Source organism: Miniopterus natalensis, chromosome 19 (genome assembly GCF_054644295.1).
Source record: "Miniopterus natalensis isolate mMinNat1 chromosome 19, mMinNat1.hap1, whole genome shotgun sequence".
NCBI classification, from domain to species: domain Eukaryota; kingdom Metazoa; phylum Chordata; class Mammalia; order Chiroptera; family Miniopteridae; genus Miniopterus; species Miniopterus natalensis.
The window spans coordinates 6572890-6594135 of NC_142099.1; the positions used below are offsets into that span (position 1 = coordinate 6572890).

The 21246-nt window shown below is 42.4% G+C and overlaps 1 protein-coding gene across 5 annotated transcripts in view; it reads left to right on the forward strand.

The window, feature by feature from the left end:
• The first annotated feature begins 200 nt into the window (after positions 1–200).
• The window catches only part of CTTNBP2NL (CTTNBP2 N-terminal like), a 41770-nt gene continuing 20724 nt past the window's right edge, over positions 201–21246 (forward strand). Inside the window, exons 1-4 of one of the 5 annotated variants that reach the window (XM_016223335.2) lie at positions 236–254; positions 1939–2014; positions 11729–11851; positions 14995–15102. In XM_016223335.2, the coding sequence (XP_016078821.1) occupies positions 15004–15102 (99 nt within the window). In that variant the 5' untranslated portion in view covers positions 236–254; positions 1939–2014; positions 11729–11851; positions 14995–15003. Of the gene's footprint in view, positions 255–1305; positions 2015–11345; positions 11852–11885; positions 15103–21246 lie in introns of those variants that run through there. The other 4 variants (XM_016223331.2, XM_016223332.2, XM_016223333.2 and 1 more) reach the window with 4 other exon arrangements.

The window sequence follows — 21246 nt, forward strand, 5'->3', positions numbered from 1 at the left end:
CGCGCCCTCCATCCCGGTCTGGCTCTTCCCAAACAAAAGGGATCTTGGGGCCCCGGGAGGAGCCTCGATGACATTGGAGAAGCCCCGCCTCCAGCGGGAGCGGATTGGCCGCGGGGCCGGAGGAGCGAGGCGCTGATTGGCCCTGGTGAATGCCAGTGCCCCCGCTAGCGGTTGAGGGGCGGGGCCTCAGAGGGCTGCGGATGGGAGCGGGCGGCGGAGGCGGCCGGGAGCGGAGCCCGAAGCGCCGGGAAAAGGTAGGAGCAGCTAGGGCTGGGCCTCGGCGGAGGTTGGGAGGCCGTGTTCCCGAGCGAGAGGCGAGGCTAGGACCACCGGGGCCCTCCCGCCACCGCCCCGGCTGCCGCTCGCGCCCGCGCCCGGAGGGGGCGGGGCCGTCTCCCACCTCCCGGTATTCCCCGAGGAGGCGGCTCCTCATCCTTCGGGGGTCCTCGCAGCTACTCGTTGTCCCCGTCAATCCCAGCGCCGCAGAAGGGGCTCCCCTGCTGACACCTCGCGCTTAAAGGCCCCCTTTGCCCAGCGCCTCAGCCTTGGGGGGGAGGGCGCCCAGGCTCCCAGTCTCTAGGCTGCCGTCCCCACCCCCAAGTTGTCCCCCTGGGAGACCAGACATCCATCCCCACACCTGCCCCCGCTCGCTGAGGTGGCTCCAGAGCTGGTTTCATCCGTTAGAAAAAAATAAAAAATAAAAAAAAATCAGTGCTTTCCAAAAAAGAGGGATGGGGCGAAGCAAACATCAAAGACCGGGTCCGGCGGCCAGCTCCAGGGACGGGGCGGCCTCCCCCACTCGCTTCTTCCCGTCCCCCAGGCCCCGACGCCCAGCCTGCCTCCCGACTCCCCTCGAGGCCTGCTCCCCAGTGGGGCCGGGAGCTCAGCCGCGGCCGGACTTTATTTTAGACTCTGGAGGAAGGAGAAATAGTGACTCCGCACCCCCGCGTCCCCCTTTGTACCTTCCCCGTGTTCCTCGGGGGAGAACCCAGCTTCTAAGGGATTTTTAGGTTTGAGCTGTGATTTCATGGTCGCTGCCCAGCCTGTGACTTCCCTGAAAACTTGGGGGAAGGCCGTGCCTTCCACTTCCAGGGAGGCGGGTGCCGGGGTCCGCCGAGCCGGCCCTGCGTGGGCGGGCGCGCGGCGTGTATTGTTTGACGGTCGGCGCGCTCCCGGACGCAGCGGCCGTGATGCGTCAAAAAAGAGCGTAAGCGGAGAGCGTCGCGGCGGGAGCGTGTCTCCCCGCCGGCGGGGGGCTGCCGCGCTGCCCGGGGGGCTGCCGCTAACCCCGAAGGCACAGCCCTCTGGGAACAAAAGGCGGGAAGCGCCTGAAGAAAATTCAGGTTCAGCCGTCTAGGTTTAGGCTCAGTCTGGGCCCGTGGCCTTTGGGTTCCTCTTAGAGCCCCTCTTTTATGGTGGGGTTTTTTTTCTCTCCACGAGACACTGACACATAAGTGATGTTATTGTTTTTACAAGACCGGTATCGTCTTAAATCTCAGAGGTAAGGCTACATGAAACACAGTCAGCTCCAGCTGTTGTCGCAGGCGTGCGACTGCCGCACAGGGTCTGTCGTGTGCTCGTGGAGGCTTTGTCAAGCTCACCTTCATTTCAGCGGGTGCAAAATGTTGACGATTTTGGCCTCATGCGAATGCCATTGGACCCCTAGGAGTCACCTATTGCTGGCACTCCCTTGTAGTACACAGTTTGCCCTGTTTTCAGCTTGTCTCTTGCTTTCAATCTGCAGTCCATCTTACTACTGTTACCTACGGCTAAAGCTCAGGGCAGCGAGATGCAAGGAGCTGGAATCGCAGAGGGTGATTAGAATGGCCCTCTTTTACCTTCCTGATTAAACTTTCTAAAAGTAGACTTCCTGAAGGTAATTACTTTTGAATAGTTAGGTTCCAAGTTTTCAGAGCCACTCTCTGTGATTGTTTCCAGATCTCCAATAAAAACACAAAGAAGAAACTGTGTGGAGGGTCCTTCCAGCAAACACGGAGTGTACTGCTGTAGGAGGGTAAGACTGGGCCCCCAGCAATAGCAGGAGAAAAAAACTAAACGCAGGACAGGAAATCCCAAAAAGATAGATCTTGTTACATGAGCAGAGAACAGAAAATAAACTAAGGTAAGAGACTCAGGAAACCAAAGTAGTGGTGATTGCCAGGGCCTTAATGAGCAGGGAGGAAAAAGCAGATCATGCAAGACCAGTCTGATACTCGCCTGGGTCTTGGAAATTTTTCCTTTAACTTTCTCAGCATTGTTTGATCATAGTAGATGAAGAAAAGCATTGTATGCAGAGAATTTGTATGTATATGTCTAATCTACCTCATTAAATTATAAATTCTTTGAGAGCAGGTAGTATGTGTTTGTTTTGTCTGTTTTTTTTTGTTTGTCTGTTTGTTTGTTTCATCTTTGTATTTTTCACAGTGCCTGGTATGTAGTTTGACGTAATGAGTGTTTGTTAAACTTAGTTTGAAGCTGCCACCTTAGGGTAGTCTGGAAAGGTAATGTTACTGATAAGATATGGCCCATCTTGTTAGTATAAACAATCCACGTTTTGTCTTGACTTAACTGTATTTTCCCTATCTAATGTCTTATTAAACTCCAGTATCTTAAGTGACTCTCAAATACTGAATTTCCTATAAGAAAATAGCTGCTGGTTAGATATATAATTTTGCTATAATGAAATCTGAACCAGAAATATTAATGTAATCAGTGCCAGTCCTTGTAGGATTTGATTTTCCTAAGAATCTGACTCCAGAGGAATGAAGGGAATTTAGGAGAGCGCACTAGGAATTGATTGCTGATTTTTGTTAAGAATGGTTTGAGTGTTTGGTTTCCACAAGTTACTGATCTACTTTGGGATTTTTAAAATGGATTTTTAGTTGTTTTGTGCTTTTCTGAACTAGCACCAAGCAGTGTTGGGTCCCTGAATGGAGTCATCAATGTGCCCAGTCCTCCCCAGGTTTGCATCTCGGCAGATTCTGGTTTGCAGAACTACCAGTGAACTAGCAGAACAGGACTGGAATTCTTGCCTTTTCTGAGTGGAGCAGGACGGTGTTTCTAGGGGTTGTCATTGAAATGGTGTTGGTGGAGTGAGATGAGAAGCAGAGTTCTTTCTAGAGGAAATTGGTCCAGTCTGTTGGTGGTTGACCCTAGGAATGGCTTGTCAGCCTGTTTCTAAAATCCTTTTTTTTTTTCTTATTTCCTGAATGTTTGCTGCCAATAGCTAAAAAACAAGTCTTCCAAATTTCAGTTCAAAGCATTTCAGTGAGAAAAATGACATTTACTGTGAGGCTATAGAGTGGTAATTTGCAGCACAGGTTTTTAAGACAAAACCTGGATTCATAACACAGTTCTGCGCCTCTCACTGTGTGAGCCAGGGAGAGAGCAGTTTTCTGTCTTCACCATATATCCCGGTTTCCTCAGCTGTGACATAGGAGATATATAGATATAGATACAGATACAGATAAAGATATAGGTCACTAAGCAAGTACCTGGCATGGAGGAAGCCCTCAGTAATTGGTAGGTATTATTGTCATTATTGTTAGCACTTAGCATGCATGTTAAAGAATTTTATATTAAATGTTTTTTACTTCTTTAGCATGCTAGCAATGGTGAAGAATTAGTGTCTGGTTTTAGTTATTGGTTGGTTTTGTTTTAAATTCTTTGATGTATAGCTGAGATTCCTAAGCTTGTACATGTGTCATGATCTCAGACATGCGATGCAAGGATTTTTAGGAGTGTATGTGTCTGTCTTATAGTGTTTCATAATTTTGTTAGCAAATTATCCTCTTGAATTTTGGGGGCCCCCCAAAAAAGGCAAGGGATTCAGCCATCTGAAGTCTTGTCTCTGAATTGCCCTTATTGCACTCCAGACTCTACTGTCTTAAGTACCTCTGTCCTGAGTGACATAGAAATGGTTTTGTGGATACTGTACCTTCTGTGAGATTTAAGGGCTTTTCAAAGGTAATTTTGATTAAAAGTGATTTTTGCCTTTTGAAGACAACTCCCCTGCTGCCCCCAAAGTAAGGAGCAGTGATCCGAACAACCAAAACATGTGAGAAGAAGCCACAGTGGAGGAGTTAGGAGTGGAGGTGGGGGAGGAAAACCCAACTGCCTGCCGAGCAGGCAGTGATGTAAAGAACGCGGTAGATGGCTCCTCCCTGCCAAGTGTTTCCCAACTGTATTTCAGGTAGGAAGCCAGAGGTTCCAATCTAAGTGTGTCATTCCCTGCTAAAGGAATCCTTCCTGGCTTCTGGAACCACAAAGAACGTAATCCTTAATTGTTACTGTTGTTACGGAGTTCAATAGAAACCAGAAAGGAAGGTAGAACCCAGGATGAGGGGGTTTGCAGACAAAAAAGACTCCAGACCCTAATCCTGGGAGCATCTGCTTAGGTCCTTTGTGGAAAGCTGCTGGGGAAGGCTCGGCCATGTGTGCTCTGGGCCTGCTCTCCTTAGGAGGCGAGAGCCAAGAGGAGGAGAGCGGAAGGGGGCAGAAGTGGGGGTGAATTATTTCAACAAGAGTTAAGATCTGTAAGTTATAAAGGAGAGAGAAAAAGAGAAAAGACCATAGGAAAGAGAGAAGCACTAACTGCTGCTTTGGTGGGAGGGGGGCCTTCTTGGTGTCTGTTTAGCAGTCCTTTCTGTGCAGCACGTCATGGAGGATTGAGAACAGAACCAATCTGGCTCTTCACTGGTTTAATATTTGAGGGAACAGAAATGATCCAGTTACTTCTGTGCATTAGCTTCTTCCTGTTGCCTTCTGTTCTTAAATTGAAGGTACAGACATCTTCTGAAAAGGTTCTAGCCCTACAGACTTCTCCAGACCTTAAGCCTTCACCACACTGACTCCTCACACATTCCCCTTGGGGTCCGATTACTTCTCATCCAGCATGTCTCACATTTCAGTCATCATTTCCCCCTACCACCAGTTCCCTTTCTAACATCCCTGTTTCTGCTCATGGCATCATCATTTTAGTCACCCAGTCTTAAAACAACTCAGCTGACCTGGGATAATTCCCCTTCTTGCCTCCTTAAATGGAACTAGAACCAAATTCCTGTAAATTCTCTGTAGTCTCTTGCATCAGTCATTCTTCCTGCCGCCATGCTAGCCCACTCATTTTTGCTTCAGATCTATCCTGGGAAAGTTTTCTCCCGATTGCCCCTTCTGCTTCCAGTTTGCCTTCAGTCAGCTGTGTGCCTCAAGCCTTAACCTTCACCTGGTTAAACATGATTAGTCGAGTCTCATTTTCTAGAAGATAAAGTCCAATGTTGATGGTTGTCATCCAGGGTGCCATAGTATACATTTCTTTCCAACCTGCATTTTTTTTTTTTTTTTGAAGCCTCACCCGAGGATATTTTTTCCATTGATTTTTAGACAGAGTGGAAGGGTGGGGGCAGGAGGAGAGAGAGAAACAACAGTGTGAGAGAGCCACATCAATTGGTTGCCTCCCACATGCGCCCCAATGAGAGGTGGGGTTCAATCCTGCAACCCAGGTACATTCCCGTGACCGGGAATTGAACCTGTCACCCTCCAGTGCACAGGCCAACACTCACCACTGAGCAACACTGGCCAGGACCCAATGTGCAGTTTTTGAGTATGCCTCTGAACCAGGCTGCTGGGTGCTAAGTTAAATAAGTTGAATAAGGCAGAGTATTTGTGCAGAAGAGCAGATATATCAGTTCTTCTGTATTTGTGAAACAGAAGGCAGATATATCAGCAGGTGAAATGACAGAATCAAATGTGATAACTGCTCCTGGGTTATGAATATAGACACATAGTTATTACATATATGAATATAGATACATACCTATGCATTTGACATAATGTAAAAAAAAAGCTATGATATTTTTAGAAAACCCATTTCTCAGTCATTACAATTTAAAATTGTGACTTGATTAAAAGCTGTAAAAATTCAGCAGGAGCAAAGGTGTGCTTTGTGCCCATATGCCAAAGTCACGTAAAATCAATCTAGTAGAGGACTGTCCTTCCTTCCTCTCAAGCAGTATCCAGATTCTGCTGGCCAAACTAGTAGTGTGCTTTCCCCCAAGCCTGTTTTCCCAGGAACTGGCCAGGCCATCACCTTGGAACTATCAGGTCAGAAGGAGTCAATTTCTTTTGATTTCTAAATTCGACACGTGAGTGATAGAAAATGATGATGAAACCAAATACATGTTCTCCAGGGATGAGAAGAGAAAACTGCCCAGTCGCTAACTCACATGAACCACTTAGTGCCCTCTTAGATTATTGTTATGCCCATCTTCTGGATGAGGAACTTGAAGCTCAGAGCTTAAGTGGATCAAGGAACAGTGAAGTGGCTGAGCCAGGACGCAGACCTAGGTCTGCTAGGCTCCAGAGTCCCTGGGCTTTCCACTACAACACTACCTCCCAGGAGCATTACTGTCCCCAAAGAACCTTGGAGCAAAAACAGTTGCTAGGTCTGTTGTGGGTAATTTTCAACTGATACCAAGTTGTTAAAACTTTTTAAAAAAAATCAGTGATCTGGTTTAGAAGACAAAATTTAAAAAGCAAAACGGCATCATCTGTTAGAGGCGTTTTGTGAAATTTGCAGTTCAGGGAGGGTCAAGTTAGGGGCACAGCCAAATCACAGATACCTTGATTGCCCATGGTTCGTTGTCCACACCACATGCTCTTTCTCTTCCGAGCTTGGAATCCTGGTGGAGCCAACAACTGCATCCTACAATCACATTTGAAGAGTGTTTATATTCCAGGCTGCCTCTCAGCCCATGAATCATTTTACTAGAAGTAAAATTAACCTACTTGTTCTTCCCTCCCTGTGGTATTTTACAAATCATCACAGCATTATATCAGCAAAGCAAAAAGTTAGGGGAATGATGGACTAGTAGATAATATAGACAGACTGATAAATTTCAATGAAATCATGTTATTTCGTTTAAATTAATCCACCTGACAGACTTGAAATGGTCCATATTTCGGGTAATTTTCTGATGTTAAAAGACATATCTTTTTTTATTTTAATGAAAAAAACACATATTAACATAAAAACTTTTATTCATTTTCATTAACATACATTCCAGTAGCTTACCTAATGCAGTTCTTCTGGTTTGGTCTTGTCTGGTGAAAATACTTGAAAGGGTGTAAACAGATATCCAGGCAGACAGACCTGTTTTTAACAGCGTTGTGCTAAATGTCCTCATTTTTGGGGAGAGATGTTTGAATGCTTGTTTACGAGCATGAGGCCACTTCCTTCTCTTCTTCAATATACATATAAATCCTGTTGGCAACAGAGACAGTGGGAGAAACAGATGTACACGCACCGTGAGAGAAAGAGACAGGCATTGATACACAGAGATACACCGGAGATGCATCAGTCTGAAAACAGCTAAACAAAACAAAAACCCAACATCCATCATGGTGTCCCAGAAATTGGGTTAGACTGGATCTTAAAAAGACATGAGTGTTAGACCTAGTTGTGCTATTTAACTGTATTCTTCAGAAAATTAACTTATCTCTGGCCTCCATTTTCACCGATAAAATGACAGTGCTGAATTAGATTCTCTCTGAGGTCCCTTCCAGCTTTGTGAATCACATGTGAGCTGAGGTTTTTCCACCACGCACTTCCTAAAAGCTGATAAAATGAGCAGGTCAGATGTGAACAGTGGTTACCGAGGAGCAGGGGTGTAAGGAAGCCTCTGGAATCAAATTACCTAGGTTCAAATCCCATTTAAATCACATACCAGGTGTGAAACTGAGCAAGTTTGGTTAGCTTCTGTGCCTGAGGTTTCCCATCTGTAAAATGGGGGTGATGATGACTTCCTAAGTGGGTTAGGCCATCTATCACCTCAGATGGTTGTGAGAATTGAATTAACACATGTCAAATACTTAGAACACTGCCTGGAACACCTTAATGTTTATTTAGCTCAATAAATGTATATCTTTTTCACTATTACTATTATTGCTTGAATTCTTAGAAAACTGTGCTATAAAACTTTGAGGTGGTGGTGATTAATGTTGATAAGCTCAATTATATCATTAGTAATTCCTATACTAAGCATAAATCCAGAAAATCTGGTGTCCGAGAATCTGCTTTGAATAGGGCACAGTACCATGTATTTGAGCAGACTACTGAAAGTATTTTATATGTTGACCTTAAAAAGTGGTAGCTTTGTCTCAGAACTGGTTTCTTGAGGCCCACTTCAAAGTCTGTATCAACAGTGTTGGATAAACAAGCATCTCACTCCCTTAAGACTGCTGTAATTTCTTTGTAAGTGCTCTTTTCGTATTATATTTCAGAGTCCTGAAATTTAGTCTCTAAAACTGTTCAAAGCCATTCTGTTTTCTATAAAGCTGTCTGTAGTGTGGGTGGGAAAGGAGACTGATAAGACAAAGCAAGGCATTCTGCAAAACTCACGGTAAGGGGAAGGATAGGACCTAGTTCCTCTAACAGTCTTTACAGTTGTAAATGGCTAGCATGTTGTATTAGTAGTTTGCTTGGGCTGCCATAACAAAGTACCACAGACCCGGTGGCTTAAACAACAGAAATTAATGATCTCACAATCCTCCAGATTGGTTGCTGCTTAGGTTTCTCTCTTTAGCTTGTAGATAGCTGTGTTTTTTCTGTCTTCACATGGTATTTCCCTGTCCTGTGCTTGCACCCAAATTTTGTCTTATAAAGACACCAGTCAGATGAGATTAGGGACCATCCTAATGACCTCATTTTAGCTTAACTAGCTCTTTAAAGAGCCTGTCTCCCAATGCAGTCACAGTCTGAGGTGTTGGGGATTAGGACTGCAACATAGGAATTTGGGGGAAGGACACAGTTCAGCCCATAACATAGGTTGTAACATGTAGTCACATAAAGATCCAAGTAGTCCAGTGATGTATTTTGAACTGAAAGAGGATTGATTTGACATTTGTAGTAAAAGCTTACATTGCTTAACCTACTATTGGAGAATTCAGTAAAATGAGATTCGCTTTTATACGGTAGTTTAGAACCTTTGTAAGTAATAGCAAAAACAGCTTCCTTTAGTAAATGTACAAAAGATATGCTTTCTTGATCAGAAAATTAATTTTTTGGTAGTACTTTGACATGTATTTTTCCCTAGCATAATCCAAAAATGCCAAAAGTGGAATGATAGGTACAATTTAGAATGTTGTTACTCTTTTACCCCCAAATACATAAATAACCTTCTGAAAACCGGAAGCACCAGAGGGTGGGGAAGCAGATCTTTTGAGAGAGTCAAGGGAACGTGTCACCTCCCCCACCCTCAGATGGGGTGTTGCTTTGGATCCATTTTTTAAAACAGCAGTGCATTTTTGTCTATATTTAGATTTAGTATTTGTGAAGGTGACACGTTTACTTTCTTTTTTAAAGTTGCATATATACTGGGTTTCTAAGGAAGTACATTATCTACTGGAAAGCTGTCAGAAACCCTCTTTTGTATGTTAGTGTTGGCTCTGAATTTTAAGAATTAACTGTGGCCTCCCACATTTTGGTTTTGCTTATATGTATGTGAAAGTCTTTATATAGTTGGAGCACGTTTGCTTTATCTTTGCTCATATCTTATCACTGATGCTAAAACTTACTGAATGGCTTGCATCTAAGTTGTAGCTCAAGTATAAGTTCCTTAAATTTGATGTCCGAGCATATTAAAGCGATTTTTATCTAGTTTCGCAAGAGTGATCTGCATAAGACAACTGATTTGTTTTTATACTAGCCAAGTTGACCTAGTATATATATGCAGATTCTCTTAGGTGTTTCTATATCAGGAAATAATCTAAGATTTCCTGAAAAATGTCATTTTCCCTCTTTCACGTCCCATGTCACCCTCCACTTAGAAATAAAGCCTTTAGTTCCATATGAAAACATACACACACCCAGATACTAGATAGACAAACATCTTACTTGCACTCCACCCTGCCCTGCCCACTGCTTACATAGCTATAGAAGCTGTTTGGGGTGTTTCTTCTTTTGCCACCCAATTTCTATGTGGTAAAAAGGTGACAGAGCCTGCTATCCCATGGAATTAATTCAGAGTTCCAGAACAAGAGCAGGGACTTCCTAAGAAGGAATAGGCGCAGCCAGGACCAGAATGAGTGAGGCCTGAGTATTACCAGAGAAGTAACAGGGCAAACTAAAATGAACAGAGCCCAGGCCACAACATACTTCCAGGGCTATGTCAGCACTGTCGTTTAGAAAGGCCCTCGGGGGCTGGGGGAGGCATTCTCCATGCCCATAACTCTTGTGACTTTTGGCACATGGAAGTTGGTAGAGAAGACAATTGTGCTCTCCTGGCTATTGGCCCTGACTTGTGGGCGGTAGCATGTGAATAGACCGAGTAGTATGCTGGGCACGCTCATGTTCGAAATCACTTATTGATAACTTAAAAATAAGTTTCACACTTAGCCCCTTAATAGGCTAATTTTCCAGGATATTAAAATAGCTATAACTCTGACTTATTCTGTTACATATTTATATAAATTTTTTCATTGAGAAAACTATGAAGCTTAATATAGCTACAGCTAGCTGTAGCCCAGTGTATAATAGTGTATCCAGACAGCTTGTCCGCAAGTGGTCTTTCTTTCAGATTTATAGACTGTAGCATTCCTTAGACAGAAATATCTGTGTCTAAACTCGAAGGAAAGGGAAAGTTCGGTCTCGGATTCTAATGGAAGGAATGAACTGAGCATCTGGTCGAAATGATCTTGTCTTTCAAAGCTGCTTAATGCATGATGACAGTGACAAGTAACAGCTCATTTAGAAAACGAGTCCGGGATGAGTCTGTGGACTACAGCATAGCATGCCAAAAATCTGGCCGTGTGTATCTGCTGATGATGCGGCGTTAGAAACAGCCTTTTCTGAAAATCTTGGGCTGCATCATTTATGTGTTGGGCAGAAACTTTTGGTGGGACGAATTTAGCGGCTCCCCTCTGTGATGGCTCTATACTCTTGTTACCGACTGCACTACAAACTCACTGCTCTCCCAAAAGGAGACGGAATTAGGTTAGCGGCTGGTTCTTGGCTGAAAGACACAAGCGTTTATTGCTCCTTACTCCTGCGATGGCACTGTCCCTATGTGACTTGAGTTTCGGCGACTCAGCTAGGCCTTCAGGCCTCGTGCCTTAACATACAAGACAAAAATTACATTCTATCAAATAAAATTGAAAACTATCAGTTTTTAAGTTTGCTGGGTCTAGTACACTGTTAGGACGGCATAAAAAAATCTTGTGTATAATTTAATATTTAACATTTGAAAGTGAGTGGATAAATGGGGAAGCTTGGGATGAGTCACCAGCCTTACAGACAAAGTCCAGATGGTGGCAGGTTGGTTGGTTGGTTGGTTGGTTGGTTGGCAGGAGGTGAGGGGGATGAGAATTTTCCTCTCACGAAATGGGCAGTTTGAAAAATTCGGTTATGCTTATTTTTCTGAGTCCGTCGTGCATAAGTTAGAGTGACTCAAGCAGATAGGCTTTGTCATAAGTTAGCCCTTGAAACGGCAGGGGACATCTTGAAGTAAGAAGGATTCGAAAGCCCTCGCCTTCCCTAATTGTAACTGCAAAGGGAAGTCGGGTCCCCAGTCTCTACTCAGCTTCAGCTGAGGAAGTGGCTCTTTTCCCCTTTGTTGTTCGAGTCAACCTACAGCTGTCAGGCCTCATCATCCTCACGACACAGTTGACATTCATGAGACTTAGAAACTGCTTATAGTGTGGTCACAGAGGCAGTAAATTTCTTATTATTTTGCAGCATTGGACACTTTTTCACCATGTTGACGGCATTTTAAATATATTGTCTATTTCCCCAAATTTTAACTGAAGAAAACTGGAAGCGTTTATACCCGAGGACTGAAGTGTGACTGCCAGTTATCAGGTCAGTATCCCCCCCATTCTCCCCAGCCCTGCTCCCAGCCCCAGCAGCATCCCTGCCATCCTAAAGCATAATGCAATTTTACTGTTCATTTGTATTTCATTCAAAAATGTATTTTATTATCTCGTGTATTGAGATTAGATTCAAACATATAGAAAAGCAAAGACGTTCTAAATTTTAATATTTATAAAGAAAGGTTATTGGAATATGCAAACGCAGAGCTGTTGGGTTTTGAATTACTACAGCGCCGTGGCCCTTTCTTTCCTCCTGTGGCATATTTGTTTTGTAGTTACCTTACACAGATGCTAAGCTGTGTGGGTTGGTATCTATTAGCAAAACGTTCCACATGTTAACCTTTGTGTGCAGGAGCGACTTACGTAGAGGTAACAGGAATGTTGTTCTTTATGCCATTGACAAAGAGTAGGCTTTTTTCTTGCCTAGGCTGGACTGCTGCTCTGTAATTAAAGTGACCCTGAAGATTATTTCGCTTTTACTCTTTTGTGAGGATGTATATTTGTCACAACAGATGAAAAACTTGCATTTAGGTGCAATCTGTTTTAGTTCTTTATACACAAGGGTGGGCAAAAATAGGTTTACAGTCTTGAGTGCTCGAAACACAAGAGTTTATCCCTGTGTTATTATTTATCAACTATTGTATTATTTACTTGTATTACAACTGTAAACCTACGTTTGCCCACCCGTGTATTTATCTTATTTCACTGGATTCTCTAACAACAACTTCTTGAATTTCACCCATAGAGGCTTAGAATGGAACCAGGGAGGACTTGAGAGATTACCGAGTCTGCCTCACTTCCCAGCGAGGGAACAGTGCCAGAGCAGCTGGGTCGTTTTTTCCCTCACGGCTGGGTAGCTGTCAGTGGCAGAGTAGTCCACACTTGTCACTCCTGTCTGCCTTACTCGTACCCGACTGCTTCCGTAAGCCACAGCTTTGGACCGCTCAATGAGAATATTTAAGGGCTGTAGAATATTGAAGAAGAATGATGTGTGGGAGCACTGTTGTTTTGGGCTCTCTTCCTACGTTCCTATCTTGGCATTTACACATCCAGTTGACCTTAGTGTAGTCAGTATTATGGGGTCCCTTTAGCAGTGTCCATTATCCTGTTAACATTGTGGGAGGGGAGAGAAATGAAAGAATTTTTCCTCTGCCTTCTATCTCCCTGGGAGGTAAAAAGATGAAACTGGCAGGAAGGGGGTGGGTTTCATCTAACAAACCAGGTGACTCGGCAGGCAGTTTAGTTCCTCCCCATCCTTCACTCAGGATGCTGGCACCCCTTTTTTTTTTTTTTTTTACAAAGGGCCCTGGAAGGTATTTCTGAGGTCATTGATCTTGGCTGCCCCCAATTTTGATAGTACCTCTTTTTGAATTCCTTTGGAAAATGAGAGAGGATAGAAGTTGTTAATAATTAAACCATTCTTCAGCTTCTTTCAGGCACTTGGCAATGTGTCCTATGTTTATTAATGCAATCTCCACAGTAATGCTCTGAGTTAGATATCATCCCCCATTCACTGATAAGAAAAGTGACCATCAAAAAACTTGCCCAAAGTTACACAGCCAGGAAGATGCAGGCCTGGCCTCTATTTTACTGCAAAGCCACGTGCTCTTTCCAACATTCCATTTATGTTAAGTTTAGCTTAATTAGGTTTATTGTTGTTTTTTAGTTCTTATTTTTAAAAATAACTGCTGTGAGCCCTGGCCAATGTGGCTCACTTGGCTGGGTATTGTCATGTGCATTGAAAGGTTGCCAGTTTGATTCCCGATCAGGGCACATGATGCCCAGGTTGTGGGTTTGAAACCTGGTAGGGGGCCTGCAGGAGGCAGCTGATCAATGTTATTGCTCTCACATCGATGTTTCTTTCTCTCTCTCTCTCACATTGATATTTCTCTCTCTCTCTCTCCCCCCCTTCCTCCCCTCCCCCCTCTCCCTTTCTCTCTAAAAATCAATGAACTAATCTTTAAAAGTAAATAAATTAAAAACAACTGCTGTGAGATATCTGTCTAACACTGACGTGAAAATTACTAGTCGCTAAAACTCCCTAGTTAGAAAATTAGCCCTTTAATGATGAAGTTACATTGAACATATTTTACCATGTCACAAAAGATTTGTACAGCATGTCCCAAAACACAATCTAACAACACAGTGAAGTAAGAGTTTTCTCCATGTTTCCCTTCACCTGAAGGCAGTAGCTCTGGAGGGAATCAATGAGTCTTTTGTGTGCCTCCTAAAATTTGATGTTCTCATAGAGCTGGGAATTACTGGAGGGTGTGTGAACCAGTAATGCCATGATTCACTCTACAGAAAACTACATGAGAGTGGCAATTTGGAAGTAAAAAGTGGGAGAGGGAAATTAGTATTTGCTTTACTTTGGAAGTTATAAAATGTATTTTACAATAAATGTTGACCCGAAGACCCTAAAACAGCCATCTAATTTCTATCAATGTGTGGTTTGTGAGAAATTAATCTTGTGGAAAAGATAGAGTTTGTGCCATGAAATCTGCCACTTAACATATTTCAAAAGATGCAAATCCTTGTAGAAATGTGAGCTTAAGTGAAATTCAGTAGCCCGGCCAATTAAGATGTTTAAAACAATATATTTTTAAGAAGTCATTTAAAATTATTTTTGCATATGGTTAGATTTAAGTATTATTTAGCTATACAAAATATAAATATTATGATAGTCTCTGTTGAAAGTAGACAATTTAAAAGAAAAATTTCTCAAACCAAACATTATCATTGCTCAAATTTCATTTCAGCCAATTTCAGACGGATGTCAGAATGTTTTATATATGGGTTTTGAACCTGGTTATCTATAGATGGGAGATCTTTTTATGGTGTAACAATTTTTGATGAAATACTGTTAATTGTAACACCATTTTACTTGAATTTCTAGTGAACAAAATTAGTGATTAATTCATTCTGAGACCATCTAGGATGCTTGCAAATATGCCTGGAGGGAAAATGGTAAAATTGATCTTTGTGAGTAGTGATGAAATCAATAAAGTGAGTTTTATTTTCTCAAAGCATTTTATGCTGTAATAGTTACTATTCTTGTCTGTCTCTATTTTTCTTTGATCATATCAAATTAACTCTGTCTTTGGAGATTGTCTGATTGTGTCTCTGTTCTAGGCTTTCAGGATGAATCTGGAAAAACTCAGCAAGCCTGAACTCCTAACACTGTTCAGTATTCTTGAAGGAGAGCTTGAAGCCAGGGATCTTGTTATAGAAGCTCTAAAGGTATGTTAGAGGGGAAAGGAGGTATCATCATATGTTTTGAAAGTTGTTACATTGATTGTAATTTATTTAACCAGGGTATTTCTATAGCCCTGTTAAAGTTTAGAGGCCTGGGTATGCTTATTGATATCTGGAGTGGCAGCTACCTATGTAATGTGATTTTGGGACACCAGTGAAGCCTTTTTGTCCCCAAAACAGTTCTTCAGTCTCTCTACCAGATGTCGGGACCTTGAACTTCATTCTCTAGCTTAGCAGTCTTAGCTGTGCGAATGCGATCCCCTTGATAACGTGATGAAGGGGATGACTGGCGCGAAGCTTCCTTGTCTCTGAGGAGAATCACTGATTACTAACTAGTACTGATGTGTAACACTACAACGTCCATGGCATTGCAGATACTTCAGTAGCATAGGATTCAGTTCTTCTTTTTCCTTTATATTCTGCCAGCGCATATCACGTTCCCCATTTCCAAGGAACAGGAGTGGTTGCTAAGACCTGCTTCCTTAAAAAATGTATACACAGCCCTGGCCGGGTGGCTCAGCTGGTTGGAGCATCATCCCATAGACCAAAGGCTGCAGGTTCGATTCCCAATCAGGGCACATACCTAGGTTTCAGTTTCTATCCCCAGTCAGGGTGCACATGGGAGCCAACCAATCGATGTTTCTCCTCAGTCTCTAAAATCAATTTTAAAAATACCTTCAGGTGAGGATTTAAAAAAAAAATGTATACACCCATATACCGCAATTTGGGATATAGCATCTGTGGGGTCAAGGACCCCATGAAAACCATCCGTGGATTCTCTAGACCCCAGATTAAAAATTCTTACTTTGTTTCAGTATTTGATACCCTTTAAAGTATAAGGGGGGAGAGGTGTTAACTGTACTGTCCACCCAGTTTTGCTATAAATCCAAAACTACTCTTAAAAAATAGTCTAATTTTTAAAAAAATATGTGGGGTAGGGAATAATTCCTTTTAAGTGTCATAAATTGTTACACCTTGGTAAGGATGTTTCCTAGTCTGTCCTGAGATGAGATTTCGGGGTGGGGGGAGAAGAACCCAAGGGTGTCTGTGTAGTAGGAAGATGACATCCCAGAAGGAAGGGGGAAATGGTCAGAGAGAATGAGACTTGAGTGTGCTGAAGAAAGCATCGTCCCTGCCAAGTGTAACTTTGTCTAAATATCTAGGAAGATTTTTATAGTTTAAAATTATAGTTAGAGGTTATATTGATGTATATCCTAAAGTCCACTAGGTTTATGAAGTGCTTTACTACATTTTTTCAAAGTTACCCTAGCTCTTTATATTATGTGTTATGTTACTATATTGTATGCTCATACGAAGCTCCCTTGTTGAATATTTTCTTATAGAACAAAGATCATTTTCTCTTTGCCTCTCTAGGAGGCTTGGAGAATTGGCGGCTTCCTAAGTAACCAGCTCCCTGGAGTTCGTACAAAAGGCTGCATCTTTTCTGTTCTTGAGCTTTTCTCCCTCCCTGCACTGAAATAGAGCAGATGTGTTCCTTTACTCATATCTGGCTAGTCTTTTCTTGGGTTACTCTGAACTTACAATTGTGATAAAAATGAAATCTAAACCTGTTAGAGTGACATAAATTTATGTTATTTAAGGCTGGCTGAAAAAGACTGACATTTCCATCTAATTAAATATGCTTTGGGGCAGTTTTTCACTGAAAACTGTTGCTCACGTGCCTTCCCTTGTAGCTTTGAGATGTGTGATAAGTCACCTCCAGGGGTTTCACTTCTCCGGGATACACGAGGCACTTCCCTCCTGATGGGGGGTAGGGTCTGCCAGGCTCTCCTTTCCCTGCTTGCTTCAGTCTTGCTTCCCATGACTTCCCTGTGGTTTTAACAAAAATCACACATGTATGCCTTTGACACATGCCCAGGCACATAATTTTACAGTTCTTTGAGTCTGCCTATCATGCCGTTGAGCATAGATGTGTGACTTCCATCCGGTCATTCCATTTGTCTGGAGCGAAGCTTCCTTGTCTGCAAGGAGAATCACTGATTACTAACTAGTACAATCGGTAACACTCCAGTTGCCATGGCGTTGCAGATACTCAATAGTGTAGGATTCAGTTCTTCTTTCCCTTTATTTATATTCTGCCGGTGCATATCACATTCCCCATTTCCAAGGAACAGGAGTGGTCACTAATCATTTGGATGGATGTCCCTTGATACCCTCAACAATGCCTAATTTTTTAATGACTCCCCTGCCAACATATATTACACATATCATTGTTCCCTCTGGGTGGTGACTCACTTCTGTCACATCCACAGGTCTTCCCCTTGACACGACTGCTGATTCTCTTCCTTTCCCTGAACACTATTCTATTTCTCTCAACCCCACCCACTGTTACCAGTAGTTCTGACCTGCTGAAACCCAGGACACCCTCCATTTCTTAGCCCATGTTTATCTGATCACTGAGGAGAGAAGGAAAGGGACTGGGGAAGCTCCAGCCAGCTCCTAGTCCTCACTAATGCCTGTTGATCTTCCCACATCCTTCCGTGCCCTGGTTCCTTGAGACCCCCTGCTCTCCTCGCTGTAGGAGTCATCAGCTTAGAACTGGCAGTTTTGCTTGCTGCCTGGGCTGAACCAGAAGAACTCTGTTCGTGGTGACCTGCTTTAGAACTCAGCATTTCCAGAAGCACGATATTATAAACAGCAATCAGAATTTATAAACCTGCAGTAGTGTAGCCACGTGCATTAAACAGACTCGCCTGAGGGTCTTCTGCTACTTGTACTAGGACCCCAAGAAGCAGTTTCCCATGAATATCACAGTTGACCAACACGAAAACTCCTAACTGGAGTAGGAGTTTGGGGGTGGCTGCCTCTAATGGAAAAAGTCAAAGGATGACCTTACTTTCTCTCTGCTTTTCAGCCTTAGAAACCATCCAAACCTCTAGAACTTTATATGTCCGGTTTGCTCTATATCCTCAGCACCCAGCCTAGTGCCTGGTACAGAGACGCTCAATAAATATCTGTTGGCCAGAGGAATGGTTGGCGGTTGTGGTGTGTTGCTTTAAAAGATCACCATGATGTTTCAAAGTGAATGTTGTGAATTATTACGTTTTACAGCCTGTTCTTCTGTGTGCCTTCTGGTTTTAACGTTAACAGATGCTTAGGTGCTTGGTGCACATGTTACCCTAAAATATATTTTTTCTTCAGGAATCCAATTTTAGTTAGTTTAGGCAGCTTCTGACAAGTTGAAAGAGCGGCTTGAGAAGCAAGAGCTATAATTAAGGGAGTCTTTGGATATAAGATACCATCAGAGTCAGGCACAAGTGCTGTATTTAGTCTTTGCATGCGGCTCAGAGGTAATCAAGCTATCTTCTAAGGCTTAAGCTGTGCGTTTAGGTGAAATGAATAGCCTCTCCAGAAGCGACACATCTCCACACAGTCTATTGTTAGATAAAATAGTAGCAGCTGGGGTCCAAGCTATCTCAGTCCTTTGGAAAAAAGCAGCAGCCATAACAGATTCTGAAAAGTTAAAATGAAACCTCATTTTATTTGTGGAATAGTTTTGTTTTATTTGTTTGGGTTCTGTAATATGTCAGGATTTACTGCATTGTTTCGGTAGCTGTCGCTTAACAGCAAACGCCTGTTAGGCTTCTTGGACTAACATGGCAGCTTACTAATTTTCTCCCTTTTAGTATATCCTCACCCAAGGATATGGTTTTTGGTTTTTGATTGATTGATTGATTGATTGATTGATTGATTGATTGAGAGAGAGAGAGAGGAGCATCGATGTGAGAGAGAAACATCCATCAGTTGCCTCCTGTACTCCCCAACCAGGGATAGAACCTGTGGCCTATGTATGTGCCCTGACTGGGAATCGAACCCGCAGCCTTTTGGTGTATGGGATGATGCTCCAACCAGCTGAGCCACCCGACCAGGGCTAGTATTCTTTCTTCATTCATGCTTAGTGGGTTGAAAAGGTTTTGGCCTGTTTTCTAAATAGCTATGATTGGTTTTTCCTTTCTGTTTAAGTAAAAAAGCTTATCTTTTTTTGTCTTTTTACCTTCAAAATAAATTTTTTTTCTGTACATAAAATCTAGTGTCCAACCTTGCATCTCCGAACAAAACCTTTTCGTTCGCTGTTGCTGCTAAATAAATAGTAGGTCTCATTGGCAAGGGCTGGGTTTGTACAGCAGTATATTATCAAGTTCCCATAGTGTATAAGTAGACCCTACCTATAGAGCTGTAATTATAAGAGCTTCATTCATTTTCCAAAATTTCTGCAAAGCACCAGATTACAACTCTACCCTTCCCGAGCCCCCACAGTTATGTTCCTTTTTCTCCCCAAAATAGGAAAGCCTTCTTTCTTCTTTGGTCACGGCCAAGACATGTTTGGCATAGTACCAGGGAGTCCAGTAGGAAATAATGTAATATTCAGCCGGTTCTGTATTTGAAGTCTAATTGTTCTACAGAGGCCATTTATACTGTATTTGGACCTAATTGAACTTTATATAAAGTGATTTTCTGTTTTAGAAGGGATTACATCACAGAAAAACATTCCTTATGAAAGTCTTTCCCTCTGACCACTTTCTTTTCATGACTGAGAACACTATAGAAATCCCCTCCACAGTGAAAGCAGATCGCATTGCTGATGAACTAACTGTCCCAGGGAGGCTGGGGGGATCACACACTTTAGCAAGCATGCCTCAACTCCCTAACTCCAGGAAAACCTAGGAAATGGCTTCCCAGCTGGTCTGACTACTCCAGAAAGAGATGGGGGAACTTTAATCAACAGCCATTTAAAAAACTTAGGAGATCTGGCTGCTAATGAAAGTTAAATTAAATAGTTCATTTTTGAATCTTCCACATTGGGTGTATCTGCACATCTTAGATCTGGTGCAAAGCCACACTTAGCTATGACTAAGTAGCATCTACCCTGTATTTACTAGTATCGTGTTATTTTAAAGCATTCTTTAAATTGCTTATACAGTAATAAATGTTAAAGTATTACAACTTCCATGTAGAATTAGCTTAAGGAGTCTTGAATTCCTTTCTGCTGATGTCTCAATCATAAAACAGGTATAACTTTTAAAGCTTAGGGTAGAACTTTGTTGTTTTTGGCCTAAGGCCATTGCAGAATTCCCCAAGCAAGAAGATTTACAGACAAAAACATGACAGACAGGACAAAGTTAGAAATATATTTGGAGTGTGAGACTGTAATGTTACTCTGGTTCAACTGTTTTGAGTTTTTTAAGCAGCCAGGGGTGAAAAATAAAAAATCTAAATGTTACATATAAGGTCTGTGTTGAAGCAACAAATGATTTACAGGCACGCCTTGTTTTATTTTGCTTCCCTTTAGTATTGTGCTTTGCAGATAATGCATTTTTACAAGCTGAAGGTTTGGGGCAACTCCACCACAAAAGATTACAACTCACTGAAGGCTGAGCTAGCTGCTGCTTAGCATTGTTAGCAATAATGTATTTTTAATTAAGGTATGTACACTGTGTTTTAAACAACGCTATTGTACACTTAGATCACAGTACAGTGTAAGCATGTTTTTTCAATTTTAAATACGTTGTTATTGATTTTAGAGAGAAAGGAAGGGAGAGAGAGAGAACCATTGATTGGCTGCCTCCTACATGCTCCCTAACTGGGGATCAAGCCCACAGCCTTGGGACATGGAATGGAATCAGTGACCTCTTGGTGCGTGGGATGATGCTCAGCCAACTGAGCCACACCAGCCAGGGCTAAACAGAACTTTTGTATGCACTGGAAAACCAAATATTCATGTGACTCGCTTTGTTGCAGTGGTCTGGAACCAAACCTGCACTATATCTGAGGTATGCCTGTACTTTTGCTAAAAATATGCTTAAAATAATCATTATAACGTGTGAAAGATATAGAACAAAACAAAAGTTATTTAGTAAGGTCTGTAGCTCAATACAAGTCACTGTAAGCAGAGCGAACATCTGCTTTTGGTCATGGTTTTGTGCCTGTTATGGAAACAGATTGTTATAAAACCTGGGCTGAGATGAGGAAGGTAAAATTGAATTTAGCAATCAGCATACATTGTCCTATATTAGTAAGCCTGTCAAGAGTGTTTGCGTTAAAGAAAAAAACCAGAATGTACTTGAGTGGGCTCACAGTGGATGCATTCTTCAGCACTGATAAGCCTGG